A 17803-nucleotide genomic window follows, 5' to 3' on the forward strand; every position below is an offset into this window, starting at 1 on the left:
ACAGACTTGGTGTTCTTTTCCTTTTGAGAATTACCCTAACAGTTGCCTTGGAAACCCCAGGAGGCCAATGAAGTGATCCTAACCACCCCCAAACTTAGAGAAAGCAAATGAGGACATTGATTTCATCCTGGAAGGTCTTTATTGTGGTGAAGAAATAAGCATAACTCATCATACATTTTGGTTATTAACATCAGTTTTGTTTAGATAATTCTGATTTCCTAAGCTGGGAATTTGTACAACTGTTGCATGTGCATGTATATTTTGCTGCATCAAAGTGGCTGCTATATGTTATTTAGATTTGATTTTTTTATATTCTCAGAGTTATATTGTAGGATTTGTGTCTAGTAAAATCTAATTCTTGCCTACGTGCATTTGGGATTGTCTTTTTTTTTTTTTTTTTGACAGGAAGAGTGGACAGTGAGAGAGACAGAGAGAAAGCTCTTCCTTTGCCATTGGTTCACCCTCCAATGGCCACTGCTCTTAATAAAGAAATAAGAATTTTAATTACTGTTTTCTGAAGGCCAACTTCATATGTATTTAAATTTCATAGTAGCTCTGCAAAGTCGGTGTTTTATCTCTGCAGATGAGGAGACAGATGCTGAGGAGCAAGATAATTGGCTCTAAGTCTTGTGACAGACTAACATGTTGTAGGACCTGGATTGGAACCAAGACTGGTGAGTTAAGTACATGTTGTCTCTACTACTCAAATCTGAATTACACACTTCTCCATATTTCTTTTTATTGTGCCTTGTCTTCACTCAAGTTTAGCTTACCAGTCTCTCTGGTCCATCCAGCTACAGAAGCTGGGGATGTTGAAGTAGGGCTTGGGGATAGGGTATAGGCTTCAGTGCTGCTGACCAGGGTAGGGGCCAGCCAATGAATGATGATGGCTACAGTTCAGCTGGCATCTGTTTGATGGCCGACATTACCAAGAAGGCACCAGACCCTGGACAGATGCTTCATGAGGTGGAGAACATACTTCCAGCATCAAGTTGAAAAATGTGTTTCTCTTCTTGTCTCATTGGAGTCAGCCTAACTGGATTCTTTAGCTGTCTTTTCTTCCTGGGGCATCTCAGTTTCTGGGAAGCTTGTTTCTGAATTTTGGAAAGCAAGAATTTTTGGTGTGGACCATCACTCTTTCAGCTAGGGTTGGCTTTTGCTGGTTCAGAGCTTGCACTCTTGTCCAAACTCTTTTCTTCCTCAAACTGCCAGCTGCCTCCATGAAAAAAGGGAAAAAATAGCAGCACCCTAAGTTCATTTTCTTATTCATTCCATGATGCTATGTTATCTCTTTGTACTAACATAGTAAGTAGCTGAACTAATAATCTAACAAATTTTAATTGGCTAACACAAATGTGTTAGAGGAAGACCTGACCTTTTTTTTTAACTTTTATTTAATGAATATAAATTTCCAAAGTACAGCTTATGGATTATAATGGCTTCCCCCCCATAACATCCCTCCCACCTGCAACCCTCCCATCTCCCACTCCCTCTCCCCTTCCATTCACATCAAGATTCATTTTTGATTCTCTTTATATACAGAAGATCAGTTTAGCATACATTAAGTAAAGATTTCAACAGTTTGCTCCCACACAGAAACATAAAGTGAAAAATACTGTTTGAGTACGAGTTATATCATTAAATCACAATGTACAGCACACTTAGGAAAGAGATCCTACATGAGGAGTAAGTGCACAGTGACTCCTGTTGTTGACTTAACAAATTGACACTCTTGTTTATGGCCTCATTAATCACCCTAGGCTCTTGTCATGAGCTGCCAAGGCTATGGAAGCCCCCTGAGTTCACTGACTCTGATCATATTTAGACAAGGCCATGGTCAAAGTGGAAGTTCTCTCCTCCCTTCAGAGAAAGGTACCTCCTTCTTTGATGATCCGTTCTTTCCACTGGGATATCACTTGCGGAGATCTTTCATTTAGGTTTTTTTTTTCCCCCCAGAGTGTCTTGGCTTTCCATGCCTGAAATACTCTCATGGGCTTTTCAGCTGGATCTGTGTGCCTTAAGGGCTGATTCTGAGGCCAGAGCTGAATCATAAGTTGAGTAACTGGTACACAAACTGGTGCATATATGGGACGCTTGTACTCTAGGCAGAAGCTTTACCCACTATGCCACAGAGCTGGTCTCATAGTATATTTTTCAAGGATTTTTTTTGCTTTGACTTTCATTCTTTAAACAACATTTAGAAAAGAAGTTTTTGGGGCCATGCTATGGCATAGTGGGTAAAGCTGCTGCCTGTAGTGCTGGCATTCCATATGGGTATGACTTTGAGTCCTGGCTGCTCCACTTCTGATCAAGCTCACTGCTATAGCCAGGGAAAGCAGTAGAAGATGGCCCAAGTGCTTGGGTTCCTGTACCCACATGGGAAATTCAGAAGAATCTATTGGCTCCTGACTTCAGATCAGCCCAGCTCTGGTCATTGTGGCCATCAGGGGAGTGAACCAGCAGATGGAAGATCTCTCTCTCTCTGCATCTGCCACTCTGTAATTCTGCCTTTCAAATAAATAAGTCTTGAAGAAAAGAAGTTTTAGACTTTGATTAAGTGCAAATTATCCCTGTACTCAATTATAGATTTTAATTTTTTCTTGTATCTAGGAAATCTTTGCCTAACTTAAAGTAAAAAAAAAAATTTCTTCTATGATTTTTTTTTTCTGGAAGTATTGTAGTTTTCAGAACTACAGTTAGATCTGTGGCATATTTTCAATTTTGTAAATAGAAGCTATTTTATTGGAAATTAGTATCTCATTGTGCTAACACCAAGTGTTGAAAATGCTATACTTTCTCCCCTGCACTGCAATAGTGCCTCTGTAGAAAACCTGTTCACTGTTTGTGTTTGGATCTTCTATGGAACCTCTTTTGTGTTCCAGTCATCTGGCTTTCTGTATGACAGCAGCACACTTTAGATTAGTATAAATTTATAACACTTAAAAATCATCCCTTTGATTTTATTATTTTTTCAGAGTTATTTTGGCTATCCTAGATTCTTTGCATTTTCATATGCACTTATATCAGCTTGTTACTTTAAAAATAACCAGGTTGCTAAATGAAAGATCTCTGTGAGTGAGATCCCAGCAGAAAGAATGGGCCATCAAAGGAGATACCATTCTCTGAAGGGAGGAGAGAACTTCCACTATGATTATGGCCTTATCTAAATAAGACCAGAATTTGTGAACTCAAGAGGATTCCATAGCCTTGGCAGCTTGAGATAAGAGCCTTGGGTGATTACTGACATCATAAATAAGACTGTCAATTGTTAAATCAACAATGGGAATCACTGTGCACCTGCTTCCCATGTAGGATCTCTGTCCTCAATGTGTTGTACTATGTGAATTAATGGTAAAACTACTACTCAGGCTGGTGCCATGGCTCACTGGGCTGATCCTCTGCCTGTGGCACCAGCACACTGGGTTCTAGTCTCAGGTGGGGTGCCGGTTCTGTCCCAGTTGCTCCTCTTCCAGTCCAGCTCTCTGCTGTGTCCCAGGAAGGCAGTGGAGGATGCCCAGGTGCTTGGGCCCTGCACCCGCATGGGAGACCAGGAGGAAGCACCTGGCTCCTGGCTTTGGATTGCAGCAGTGCACTGGCTGTAGTGGTCATTTGGGGGGTAAACCAATGGAAGGAAGTCCTTTCTCTCTGTCTCTCTCTTTCTCACTGTCTTACTCTGCCTGTCCAAAATCAGGCAGACTTTATCGTTTTTTTTTTTTTTTAAAGATTTTATTTATTTATTTGACAGGTAGAGTTACAGACAGAGAAAAAGAGAGACAGATAGAAAGATCTTCCATCTGCTGGTCACTCCCCAGATGGCCAGAACTGGGCCAATCCAAAGCCAGGAACTTCTTTCCGAGTCTCCCACCTGGGTGCAGGGGCCCAAGGACTTGGGCCATCTTCCACTGCTTTCCCAGGCCAAAGGAGAGAGCTGGATGAGAAGTGCAGCAGCAGGGACTCAAACTGGAGCCCACATGGGATTACAGCACTGTAGGCAGAGGCTTAGGCCACTACACCACAGTGCCAGGTCCCAGACTTTATCTTGAAACTTAACTTTACTCTGACTGAAGTTATCCCATCTCACAGATATTCATCTGCATGTTCAGGCTGTTGAAACAAGATGTCGTGTAAAATGCTAATGGACCACGTGATTTGTGAGCTCATTTCCTTTAGCAATAAAATTTTTGTATGATATGTTATGCCCACTTAGATTGTCCCCAAAGACCACCAAGGGGCCTATACCATTGTAAAACACATGAGTTTTATTGCAGGTCTGGGCTTGGGCGATCAACTATCACTGATGCCATGGGTCTGGTTGAAAGTCCCAACTTCAGTGAAGGGGGTTTTTATAGGGTTTTCAGAGACAATCTATACATTCTAGCACCATTCAGCAAATCATCTCATTCCACGGGAAATTCAAAGAACATCTCATAAAATTTATTAGTGCATCCAGCGGCAGGAATGGATCTATTAAAGATGGTGGGATGGCTTTTGGGGTTGATGCCTTTTAAAATGATTGGCTAAGTATAGGGTCTGAGCCACTAGGGTATATGTGCCAAACTGCAGGGTCTCAGGATGTTATCAATTACCTTAAGTGCCTGAAAAGACACCTGAAACTTTAGGTATCTCCCTGCTATCTGATGATTGGCTGTTGCTAGGCGGGGTTTATTGCAAGGGGAGTTCATTTATTTTTTCTTTCATGAGCTTCAGGGTTCAGGGCTCTGTCAGGCCTGAGTTACAAGATGGAGGCCTATTCTAAAATAGCTGCACCTTGATCCAGGCTCAGGTTTCTCAGAGATACAACACAGTTTACTCGTACATTCACCTATTGAAGAATATCCTGTTTCAAAATTTAGTTTGATTTTTATATTATTGCTCATGTGGAAATTTGATTTCTTCAATCATTGCAGTTGGATAATGTTTGCATTTTGGATTAGTCCAGATGTATTCTTCCTCTTAGTCTTTTGAAAACTGTGTAGAATTACATTGGTTTTTCCCACTTTTTCTCTAGTTTTATTGATGTCTTCATCCTGTCACAATGAAATTGATTATGAAAACAGGCTGGTGTTCAGACATCAGGACAGACAAGTGCTTTTGGGAGCTTGGCTCAGGGGCAGTGGTGTGGCTTCTTTATGTTGACACTATCCTTGCTGACAGAGGCCATGCCATGCACTGAGCAGTGCTGTGGGGCCTGCTTGGCCATGTCTGAGATTAATTTTAGGCAGCCAAGGCATGAGCCACGTTTTGCATGGAGCTAAGGCCTCACAGCCAGCATGATTCATGTAGTAACCAGTCCTGAAGTGAGCAATCCTTTGCCAGCAACAGGAAGTCCACCAGAGGCACACTCACTGTCCTCTGTGAGACATGGGGAACTCCTGGCCACACTGCCATGGGTCCTTGCCCCTTGTAGAGACTCCAGCTCCAGGCTCCACCTCTGTCACTGTGGGACTGTCCTTGTTCTCTGCAGTGATGCTGGCAACCCAGTTTCCTGTAACAGAGAATGGGGAGCCATGCCGGGGTCATGCTGAGGTCAAGGTGGTCAAAGTCAGAGGGGCCTCTGGGTCCATGCAGGAGGTGCTGCAGATCCTCAGGCTAAGTTTTACTGATTTTCAAGTACAAATGATCTATGACCTGACCAGAGTCACTCCATTTTGTCCCTGATTGTCCTGTATTTTTTTCTAACCAGTCCCACAACTGCTAGCTACTCAAAAACTAATCTTCTGAGAGGTTTTCTGTAAGTTTATTTACATTAAGTACTGGGAAACTTGTTAATATCCCCAAGATAAGCATAATGTTGCTTGCTCTAGCTCCTGTAACAAATGCTTGGCTTTGTAATTAACTTCAACAAGATATGTTTTTGGCCTTTAGAAGCTTAACCTTGAGCTCCTTCAGGGCAGTATGATTTGGAGAGCACACGCCCCTGTGCAGCCACTGGCTTTTAGAAATAAAATACTCCATAATTAGGCCCTGAGACTTCAGCACTTATTAATATTTCTGAAATTAATAATCTGTGTGGGTTCTTGCCATGAATTCAGAGACAAATTCTGAATACTGGCTCAAATAGACCAGATGATATGCTGAGTTTTTAAGCTTTTATTCAGTGAGAGAAACACATAGGAGAGTGAGGGCTCTATCTAAAGGAGAAAGGAAAGTCTGGAAATTAAGTAGGGGCCATACCAAGCAGGGAGCAGGCCAAGAGCTGTGGACTTGTCCTGTGAGGCCCACACCATTGGGGAGGGTGAGGCAATGGTGTTCTTCCACAGGAAGCACCAGGGACAGGCTTCAGTGAACATGTCCACCTTTATTAATGACCATGTACACTTTCAAAGGGCAGGCAGAAGGGGCATAACTAATTCAGGGCAACCCTAACTCTATAGGATAGAACCAACACTGGCACCAATATGCATCTCCAATTAGCTTGAAGGTCTCATAGTTAGGGCAGCTTTCCAGGTGGGCCTGGAGCACCCCCAGCAACAGTTTACCTAATTGGCAGAAGGTGGGGGTGGGAGAAAATGTGCCTGAGGCTCCCACCTCCCACCATCAGTCAGGCTAGCCACATGGGCTAGGCAGAAAGTCTCACAGGATCACCCACATCTCCCCCCTTTGTTTTAGGGCAAGTGTGACTGCTTAGTGTGGCACAGCAACAAGCTGCAGCCCACAATAAGCTTTAAATTAAATTGAAGAATGCCTAGCATGGGGATTAAGGGCAGGGAGTGTGGGGAGCAATCCGGACTAGACTAAGTTACTCGAATTAAGACTTATTCTATGCATCTGCTCTCCCACAATATGGCGCTGGGAGAGAAGTAAACAGCTTCCGCACAGCTGCCTCCAGTTCAACTAATAAATTGTAGGACTTGCTCCTGATTGGAGAGCAGCGTACTCGGCGTGTGGGCAGCCGAGTTAGGATTGGCGGAGGAGGACTATAAAGGAGGAGAGAGACGGCATGCACCAGGAACATCTAAGGGGAACATCTAGCTGAAGGAACACCTGTGCAGCCCCCGAGAAGAGCCGGCCGGCGGTGTGCCGCTCCCCTGCGGAAGTGGGGAATGTGGCCAGGGGGAACTGCCCTTCCACGGAGGTGGAAGGGATAGTAGCCAACCCGGGAAGAACCAGCAGTAAACCCGGGGAGGGCCGAGCAGACGAAAGAACAGCGCAGGGTCCTGTGTTGCTCCTCCACGAAGAGGGGGAGCGACAGGGAGGAAAAGAAGGGCAAAGGGAAAAAGGCCAGGCCCACCATGTTTCAGGCCTTTGTAATTGGCAGGCGGTGCACAGGTATGGGAAAGCAGGGGCATGAGATCACATGGGGGCTGGGTACAGTGTGATGAAGGCATAGCCTTCCAGTTCTCAAGTCTAATGATATATGACTGCCTGCATCATCCCCCCTTCAGAGACTCCATTCCCTTAATCCTAGGGATGTTGAAGGGTGTAGAATCATCACATCTTCTATAGCTGCTTCCTGTTTATGAGGGATGTAGTGCAGGCCCTGCCTGTCCTCAGTCTGGAAGTCTCTGCCTATCTCATCTAACAAATTCTCTTTGTGAGCTGGAGCAATCTTGGTCACCACCAATGTCTGTGTCCCCTGCATGGTCAGTGACTCCCAGAAGTTGTTGAGTTCTGCAACATATAAGTTTGTAAATACATATGAGCAAAACTGGAACATGACCAATTGTAACTGGAGTACCCCTTTAAGATGAAAAGACCACATCCTACAGACTCCCAGATAGTGGGTGGTGATACATTATAAACACATTTAGCTTGAGTATAGAGAATTATATTAGAAGAACACATTAGGAGTTTTATTGTTGATAACAGAGAGAATCAAAGAGGCAGGTACACCATGCCTGCCTTCAGGCACAGCACTCTTGATGTGAGGAAAGCAAAGGCTTTACTTTTCTTTTTGCTTAAGATCTCTGGCTTACAGGAATAATCAGGCATGTCTTTTGAGTACACCTGTGAGGACTTGAGAGGTAGACATTAATCCTAATTTTACTGAGGTAGTCATGTTCAGTAGCACCTGGTAAGGTCCCTTCCATTTAAGCTGTAGCCCATCTGAAGAGGATCTTTTTATGAATGGCTTGTTCAGGGAAAGGTGCTGAAGTTGGTTTGTAGAGGGTCAGCTTTCAGAGACTGGGTCCAGGGTTTGGCATTTCAGGTTGCTATCCACACAGGCTGCAGAGTGATCTCTGGAAAGCACAAGCAAAACCTTTGCCCATCATTATGAGAGGATCAGGCCCCTTCCATTGTTGGGTGGTTGGGTCCCTCCATCAAACCAGAGGCAATTGGGTTGCACCTGTGAAAGGTCTCCAGTGTCTCACTGCTGGTGGCTCTCCAGGGGGTGAGACCTGTAAGAACTTTACGGTGAAAGGAGCAAAGTTAATACACTCATAGTGGGGGTACCGTACTCTCCCCTCTGTTTTTTAAGCATAGTCTTATGGTCCTGCATGGGAAGTTAATGCACAGTGACTCCTATGGTTAATTTCACAATTCACACTCTTTTGTGTGCTGTCAGTGATCACCCAAGGCTCTTGACATGAACTGTCTAGGCTATGGAAGCCTTCTGAATCCACAAAATCCATCAATATTTAGAGAAGGCCATAAGCAAAGTGAAAGTTCTCCCTTTGAAGAGAGTACATCCTTCTTTGATGACCACTTCTTTCCACAGGAGTCTCACCCAGGGAGACTCTCCATGTAGGCACACCTTTTTGCACAAGTGTCCTGACTTTCCATGCCTGAAATGCTCTTGTGGGCTTTTTAGCCAGACCAGAATGCCTTTAGGGATGACTCTGAGGTCATTGAGCGTTACTTAGAGCAATTGCCATTCTATGAGTCTGCTGTATGGACTGCTTCCCATGTTCAAGCATTTACTACTCTTTAATTCTGTTGATATGATCACTTTAACAGTGCCTCCTACATGATCAACTTAAAACTTAATGCAATCAAATACAGTCACTTTTAAACTTAAACATATATATATATATATATAAATATGTTAAAACTTAAGATGTCACTTTCACCATCTAGCCCAAGGGTCAGATTTGATCAAATCATAACTCCTTTAAAACTCAGTTGTTTTAAAGAATTAGAACTTAAGAGGCATTAAGAGAACATAGTAGATTACTTTAAAATAACACAGAATCTGTCCCTTTGGTTGTTGAAAAGTCAGAAATAAAACCTTAAATTTAAGGCCTGGTGCATTGAATCAAATCCCATAATTTGGAACAGTTTTAAGAGTCAGAACTAGGGAAGAAAGAATAGCACCCGCATGGGAGACCAGGAGGAAGCACCTGGCTCCTGGTTTCAGATCAGCGCAGCATGCTGGCTGCAGTGCACCAGCCGTAGTGGCCATTTGGGGGGTGAACCAATGGAAGGAAGACTTTCTCTCTGTCTCTGTCTCTCTCTCTCTCACTGCCTAACTCTGCCTGTCAAAAAAAAAAAAATCAACAAATGACAAAACTGATGAGGATGTGGAAAAGTTACGCTGGTCCACTGCTGGTGGGAATGTAAACTGATGCAAGCCACTGTGAAAAACTGTATGGAGATATCTTACAATTCTGATTATAGGCCTACCATTTGATCTAGCCATCCCACTCCATGGAATTTACCTAAACGAAATTAGCATATGCAAGAGTTATCTATAACCCCATGTTCATTGCAGCACAATTCACAATAGCTGAGATCTGGGAACAATCCAGATATCAATTGTTGACTTGATAAGAAAATTATGGTATATACACACTATGGCGTACTATGCAGTTATTAAAAAAGAAAGAAAGAAAAAGAAACCCTGTCTTTTGCAACAAGATAGATGAAGCTGGAAACCATTATACTTAGTAAAATAAACAAGTCTCCAAAAGACAGATATCCTATATTTTCCCTGATCTGAGGTAGCTAATAGAGTACCTAAAATGTAATGTATTGGAGTTAGATACACATTTTGAGATTTGATGATTGTTTAGAGTCCTTGTCTCTTCCATTGAGTAACAGTGATTTTTTTAAATTCATTTTTTTTCTTCATACTATTTGCTGACTTGTTGAACTCTTACTTAGTGTAGGGTTAACTATACAATCATTAAGTAAACTGAAAACAGATTTTGTAAAAGTTAAGTGGGAATGTGAGAGGGAAGAGGAGAAAGGGTTGGACTGTGTGTGGGAGGGAGGGTATCAGGGGAAGTGTCACTTACATTCATTAGTCTGTATATATGAAATATATCAAACTTATCTTAAATAAAATTTTAAAAGGAAGTAAATATTTAAAATTCAAAATATTTATACCAGTAACAAGGAGAATTTTAAAGGTGTTTATATATATAATATATATGTGTGTGTGTTTACTTTATGACAATATAAATGTACATATATATAATTTGTAATATAAATATATAGAGCAACCTTTTGAAATTTTTATAATGTATTTATCATCAGAAAAGAATAGCTCAGCTTTCTGTAATAATCCAGTTTCTGATCATTACAAGAATGAAGAGTAAGCCACCAAGTTGTAGCTCATAATCTCTGTTTCTCTGTGTCTCCAAGTCTACCAACCTCTAAAATTAAATAAACATACCTAATTCAGGGATAAAAATCACATTAAGATCCCACTATTTTCCCGCATAATTTTCAGGAAATATACTAGTATCTAGACACACAGTGGCAAATTTATCTATGTATAAAATATATATATGTTATATATGTTACATATATTCATATATATATATATATATATTACATTGAGGAGAAAGAATTATTACTCTTGGCTAAAATGGCCCTGAGACACTGTGTACCTCATAGTTTCCAGGGCAACTTACAGAATGTTGGGGATGATGATGATCTTACAATAAAAGTGAAATCACCATGGCCATGGTACATGACTTTTCTATGCACATATGTTTTCTCATTTTGGAGTCTCTTCATGTGAATTGATTAATGGCAGAAAAATTTTTTCACATTCATTAAATTGACATTTTACTGTATGAATTCTCTGATGTTAGTTGATGTTTAATTTCTTGTTTTTTTTTTTTTAAATATTTTTATTTATTTGACAGGTAGAGTTACAGACAGTGAGAGGGACAGAGATAAAGGTCTTCCTTCTGTTGTTTCACTCCTCAAATGGCCGCAATGGCCAGACTGCACTGATCTGAAGCCAGGAGCCAGGTGCTTCTTCCTGGTCTTCCATGTGGGTGCAGAGGCCCAAGCACTTGGGCTGTCTTCTACTGCTTTCCCAGGCCACAGTAAAGAGCTGGATTGAAGACGGGCAGCTGGGACTAGAACTGGCACCTATATGGATGCCAGCATAGGTGGAGGATCAACCTATTGCTCCATGGTGCCAGCCTGATGTTTAATTTCTGGCTATGGTTTTTTGAGATCTGTTGCACTTGAAGGATATCACCTTTTTTGAGTTGCATATTTATGCAAGCCTGAATTCTATGAAAATATACTTCCACATTCATTACACTGCTAAGAAACCCCTTGGGTGAATTTTCTGATGTATAATGCCATTTCTGACAAATGGCTTTTTGTCACACTAATAATATTTCTGAACTTCTTTTTTTAACAATTTATTTTTTTTATTTGAAAGACAGAGTTAGAGAGAGACAGAGAAGCAGAAAGAGGTCTTCCATCTGCTACTTCACTCCCCAGATGGATGCAATGGCTGGAGCTGCAGCGATCCAAAGCCAGGAGTCAGGAGCTTCTTCTGGGTCTCCCATGTGGGTGCAGGGCCATCTTCTACTGCTTTCCCAGGCCATAGCAGAGAGCTGGATCAGAAGAGGAGCAACCGGGACTAGAACCAGTGCCCACATGGTATGCCAGCATTTCAGGCCAGGGCTTTAACCTACTGTGCCACAGCGCTGGCCCCAACCTTTCTTCCTTATGGGAGTGCCTATTGTATGGGATGTAATTTCCAGCAAAAGGCTCTGTCACATGGTTATGTTGATTTTACAAAAAGTCCTTCATATTTACTATATTCTTAAGTTCTCTCCCTTGTTTGATCTACATGTTATGAGGTATTCCTTCTGACAAAAGGCTTTCCCACATTTATTACAAGATTTCCACCATGTAATAAATTCTCTGATGTTATATTGTGTGATTTTGGCAGAGTTTTCCAACATTCATTCCATTCATAAGGTTTCTCCCCCATGTGAATTCTGATGTTTTATGAGGTGTTACTTATGGATAAAGGCTTTTCCATATGCATTACACCCAAAGTGTTTTCCCCCATATGAATTAGATGATGTGCAATGAGGGCTGAATTATGGGGAAAAGCTTTCCAAGTCATTATGTCCAAAAGGTTTCTCTTCATGTGCATTTTCTGATGCATTCTGAGATGTGACTTATTGCCAAGGGCTCTTCCACAGTCATTGCATTCATGAAGTTTCTCCCTGGTGTGAATTCTCTGGTGTGATATGAGCTATGATTAATAACATATAATTTATAAAGGCTTTTCCACACTTACTAGATTCATAAGGTTTCTGCCCTGTGTGAACTGTTTTGATATGAGTATAACTTATAGAAAAAGGCTTTTCTGCAGTCATTACATTTATAAGGTTATTTCCCTGTGTGAATCCTCTGAAGAATTTGGAGTTGGAGATTAAGTTTTTCCAGTCATTACACTCATGAAATTTCAATACTGTGTGCATTCTCTGGTGCATTCAGGTTTGACTTTTGTCCAAAGGCTTTTCCAGTCATTACATTCATAAGGTTTCTGCCCTGTATGAATTCTCTGATGCATGATGAAGGTTGACTTATGGCTAAATGCTTTCCACAGTTATTACAATCGAGTTTTCTACCCTGTGTGCATTCTCTGGTGCATTCAGGTTTGACTTTTGTCCAAAGGCTTTTCCACAGTCATTACATTCATGAAGTTTCTGCCCTGTGTGAATTCTCTAATGTAATATGAGGCATGACTTGTGTCCAAAGGCTGTTCTACAGTCATTACATTTATGAGGTTTCTCCCCTGTGTGAATTTGCTGGTGTATGAGGAGGTCTGACTTTTGTCCAAAGGCTTTTCCACAGTCATTACATTTATAAGGTTTCTCCCCTGTGTGAATTTGCTGATGCATGATGAGGTTTGACTTTTGTCCAAAGGCTTTTCCACAGTCATTACATTTATAAGGTTTCTCCCCTGTATGAATTCGCTGGTGCACGATGAGGTGTGTCTTTTGTCCAAAGGCTTTTCCACAGTCATTACATTTATGAGGTTTATGAGGTTTCTCTCCTGTGTGAATTCGCTGATGTTTCCTGAGGCCTGATTTGTGTCCAAAGGCTTTTCCACAGTCATTACATTTATAAGGTTTCTCCCCTGTGTGAATTTGCTGGTGTATGATGAGGTGTGACTTTCGTCCAAAAGCTTTTCCACAGTCATTACATTCATGAGGTTTCTCCCCTGTGTGAGTTCGCTGGTGTATGAGGAGCTTTGACTTTTGTCCAAAGGTTTTTCCACAGTCATTACATTTATGAGGTTTCTCCCCTGTGTGAATTCGCTGATGCTTGATGAGGTTTGACTTTTGTGTAAAGGCTTTTCCACAGTCACTACATTCATGAGGTTTCTCCCCTGTATGAATTCGCTGGTGTATGAGGAGCTCTGACTTTTGTCCAAAGGCTTTTCCACAGTCATTACATTTATGAGGTTTCTCCCCTGTGTGAATTCGCTGATGTTTCCTGAGGCCTGACTTGTGTCCAAAGGCTTTTCCACAGTCATTACATTTATAAGGCTTCTCCCCTGTGTGAATTTGCTGGTGTATGATGAGGTGTGACTTTTGTCCAAAAGCTTTTCCACAGTCATTACATTCATGAGGTTTCTCCCCTGTGTGAATTCGCTGGTGTATGATGAGGTTTGACTTTTCTCCAAAGGCTTTTCCACAGTCATTACATTTATGAAGTTTCTCTCCTGTGTGATTTCGCCGATGTATGAGGAGGTGTGTCTTTTGTCCAAAGGCTTTTCCACAGTCATTACATTTATGAGGTTTCTCCCCTGTGTGAATTCGCTGGTGTTTCATGAGGTCTGACTTTTGTCCAAAGGCTTTTCCACAGTCATTACATTTATGAGGTTTCTCTCCTGTGTGAATTCGCTGATGTTTCCTGAGGCCTGACTTTTGTCCAAAGGCTTTTCCACAGTCATTACATTTATGAGGTTTCTCTCCTGTGTGAATTCGCTGATGTTTCCTGAGGCCTGACTTGTGTCCAAAGGCTTTTCCACAGTCATTACATTTATAAGGTTTCTCCCCTGTGTGAATTTGCTGGTGTATGATGAGGATTGACTTTCGTCCAAAAGCTTTTCCACAGTCATTACATTCATGAGGTTTCTCCCCTGTGTGAATTCGCTGATGTATGAGGAGGGATGACTTTCGTGCAAAGGCTTTTCCACAGTCATTACATTTATGAGGTTTCTCCCCTGTGTGAATTCTCTGGTGTTCTATGAGGTCTGACTTCCACAGAAAGCCTTTTCCACATTCAAGGCATTTATAAAGTTTCTCTCCTGTGTGAATTCGCTGATGGTTTATGAGGTATGACTTTTGTGTAAAGGCTTTTCCACAGTCACTACATTCATGAGGTTTCTCCCCTGTGTGAATTTGCTGATGTTTCCTGAGGACTGACTTTTGTCTAAAGGCTTTTCCACAGTCACTACACTCATGAGGTTTCTCCCCTGTGTGAATTTGCTGATGTTTCCTGAGGACTGACTTTTGTCTAAAGGCTTTTCCACAGTCATTACATTCAGAAGGTGAATTAAAACTGAGTGATTTTCCACAAGGTTTACATGTGTAAAGTTTTTCCCTTGTATTTAGTCTCTGGTTTATTGCAAGATGTGACTGGTGAATGACAGGTTCAACATACATAATGTACTTATAAAATTTCTTTCTTGTGTGAGTTTGTTGATGCATATTGAGGCTAGAATTTTCATGGATAGCTTTTTCTATTTGCGTTGCTTTTCCAAAAGTGACAGTTGACTTATTACAGTTTTCTGCCATATGAACCCTCTCAGATTTACAGAACATCTTTCTTGTGAAGACTTTTGCTTGTCCAGTGGGTCCAAATGGCTGCTTCATGATGTGAATATTGTCAAGCTGGCTAAGAGGCTCACAGAACTGGAGAGATTTTCCAGGTATCTTAGTGTTATCAAATTTCTCTCCAGCCTGTAGTTGATCAGGCCCACTTGGGGGATACACAGTGTGACATTTATTGCATTCCTCAGGCTTCAATCCTGAATAGATTCCCTTTTTAATAATCAGTGTTGGAACATGGCTTGAATTTAAACTAAGTGTTTTTCTTAATTCAATTCCCTTGAGAGCTGATGTCTTGTTATTTTTCATAAAATCCTGATTCAGATTTTTGTCCTGACTTTCCTGGTTGATCCTAATCAGGTCATCCCTTTTCATGACCACTGAAATGAGAAAAAAGCAATCATGTCACTGAATCACATGTAACTGTTTCTCCTGACATACTCATGTAAAGGGAATGAAGTTACTTGTAATCCAAGTGTCATAAGATGTTCACAAAATCAGTATGAGGTACTTATTTGTGACCATTATATGGTTTTCCTCCTTAATACATTAATATACCATGAGGTTTCCCAATGTTCAAACATGATCCTTTTTACTATGGGAATTTGTCAAGGATGGTAGAATGACTTTTGTGCTATGATGTGTGGGATGCCTGCATCTCAAAACAGTGTCGGTTTGAGCCCTGGCTACTCTGCTTTCAGTACAGCTCTCTGCCTATGTAAACTGGAAGGAACCAGATAATGGTTCATGTGCCTGGGAACCTGTGAGAAACCAGGGAAGACTAGAGGGATTCTAGAGTTTTGGCTCCAGACTAGTTAGACCTAAGTGTTGCAGGCATCTGGGAAGTGAGCTAATAGAGGACCTCTTTCTCTCTCTCTCTTCTCTCACTATCACTCTGCCTTTCACAAAGATGAAATAGCTATAAAATATTTTAAAGAATGGGCAAATATTTAATAAAAATATTCACCCACTACCTAGCAACCATTTTTTCCCTGTGCTTTTTCTCCAGTTTATTTTTATAAAAATTGTGTGCTTTTTGCTTCTCTGATATCTCAACCATAAACATGAAAAGGTTGTACTGATCATTTACTTGCAGGTGGAGAAGAGTGAAATGTGCCTGTACTTTAAGCAGGACAACATTTAAGGAGTAGGATTTGAATCTATGAGTGTCTCATGCTCAGTCTTCCTAGGTAAACATCATTTGTGGGATTTTTCAAATGAAAAACGACTTTGTCTCTACTCTATGACAGCTTCCCCAAATTCCTAAGGACACCCAACACCTTCAGCTTCTCAGAAGTACAACAGGTACAGAAAATTCCCAATATACCACTTTAGTTAAACACTCCCAATCAATTTGAAGAATTTGTTTCTGCAAACCGGAATGTGCTCATCTTCTTTGAAAAGTGTTTTCTAACACATTCTGAAATCATCAGTACTGGTTACCTCCTTTAAATTCTTTCTAGAAATATTCCTGTGTGATAATTTGAATTTCTGGAGGCTTTTGATCAGTTGCCTCCTATTTTCACTGAAAGCTTCATTTCCTATGCTTTTCTTATCTTTTTATTGGCTTATTTTCAATGATACTGAAAATAAGAGAGAAATCATACTTCAAACTCCACCCTTAAAGAAATCTGGCTACTTGACCTTGGGTCTCAAAATCTCATTATTTTCTTGGTGAGTCCAGGATCACTTATTTTCATGTTTTATGTAAGTTAATGCTTAGTTTAGGATTTCTTTTTTTCAAAGATTTACTTTATTTGAAAGCTAGAATTATAGAGAGAGAGACAGAGAGAAGTCTTCCATCTGCTGGTTCACTACCCATATGGGCACAACAACCAATGCTGGGCCAAAATGAAGTTAGGAGCCAGAGTGTCTTTCTTGTCTCCCACATGGGTACAGGGGGCCAAAGACTTGGGCCAACCTCTGCTCTTTTCTCAGGTGCATTAGCAGAGAGCTGGATTAGAAGGGGGCCAGCTGGGACTTGAACTGGCACCCATATGCAATGCTAGTGTTGCAGGCTGGAGCTTTAACACACTGCACCACAGTGTCATTCCTAGCTTCATAATTTCTGATGTCACAGCACAGAGGCTTACTCATGACCATCTTTTATTTTTAAAGATTTATTTATTTATTTATTTATTTGAAAGTCAGAGTTACACAGAGAGAGGAGAGGCAAAGAGAGAGTAAGGTCTTCCAACCAATGGTTCACTCCCCAGTTGGCCACAATGGCCAGAACTGTGCTGATCTGGAGCCAGGAGCCAGGAGCTGCTTCTGGGTCTCCCTCAGGTGCAGGGGACCAAGGACTTGGACCATCTTCTACTGCTTTCCCAGGCCATAGCCAAGAGCTAGATCAGAAGTGGAGCAACTGGGTCCCAAACTGCTGCCCATATAGGATGCTGGTGCTTCATGCTGGGGTGTTAATTCACTGTGCCACAGCGCCAGACACATGACCATCTTTTAGCATTTACTTATTTACTTACTTGAGAGTCAGAGAGACAGAATGAGAGATAAAGACAGACTGAAACAGAGGTTTGCCAACTGTAGGCTCACTCTTCAAATGTTTCCAACAGACTATAAGTTTCTTATTTATTTGAGAGGCACAGAGGAAAAAAAAGAAAGAGACTAAGAAAGAGAGAGTTCACATTTATTGATTCAGTCCTGAGCAAGTTCGATGCCTGGGCAAAATCATGAGGGGGAACGCAATCTGAGCAATGAGTTAGAAATAAGTTTCTGGGGGCTGGCATTGTGGCATAGCAGGTAAAGCCACCACCTGCAGTGCCAACATCACTTATGGGCACCAGTTTAAGTCCTAG

At 41.4% G+C, this 17803-nt stretch overlaps 1 protein-coding gene across 1 annotated transcript in view; it reads right to left on the bottom strand.

The window, feature by feature from the left end:
- Positions 1-7771: 7771 nt before the first annotated feature.
- The window catches only part of LOC149119998 (uncharacterized), a 43621-nt gene continuing 33589 nt past the window's right edge, over positions 7772-17803 (bottom strand). The window contains exon 4 of the mRNA XM_089323202.1: positions 7772-15370. Coding sequence (XP_089179328.1) covers positions 12876-15370 — 2495 coding nt within the window. The 3' untranslated portion in view covers positions 7772-12875. The remainder of the gene's footprint in view (positions 15371-17803) is intronic.

Source organism: Oryctolagus cuniculus, chromosome 21 (assembly GCF_051225735.1).
Source record: "Oryctolagus cuniculus isolate XC-2025 breed Fujian yellow rabbit chromosome 21, ASM5122573v1, whole genome shotgun sequence".
In the NCBI taxonomy this organism is placed as follows: domain Eukaryota; kingdom Metazoa; phylum Chordata; class Mammalia; order Lagomorpha; family Leporidae; genus Oryctolagus; species Oryctolagus cuniculus.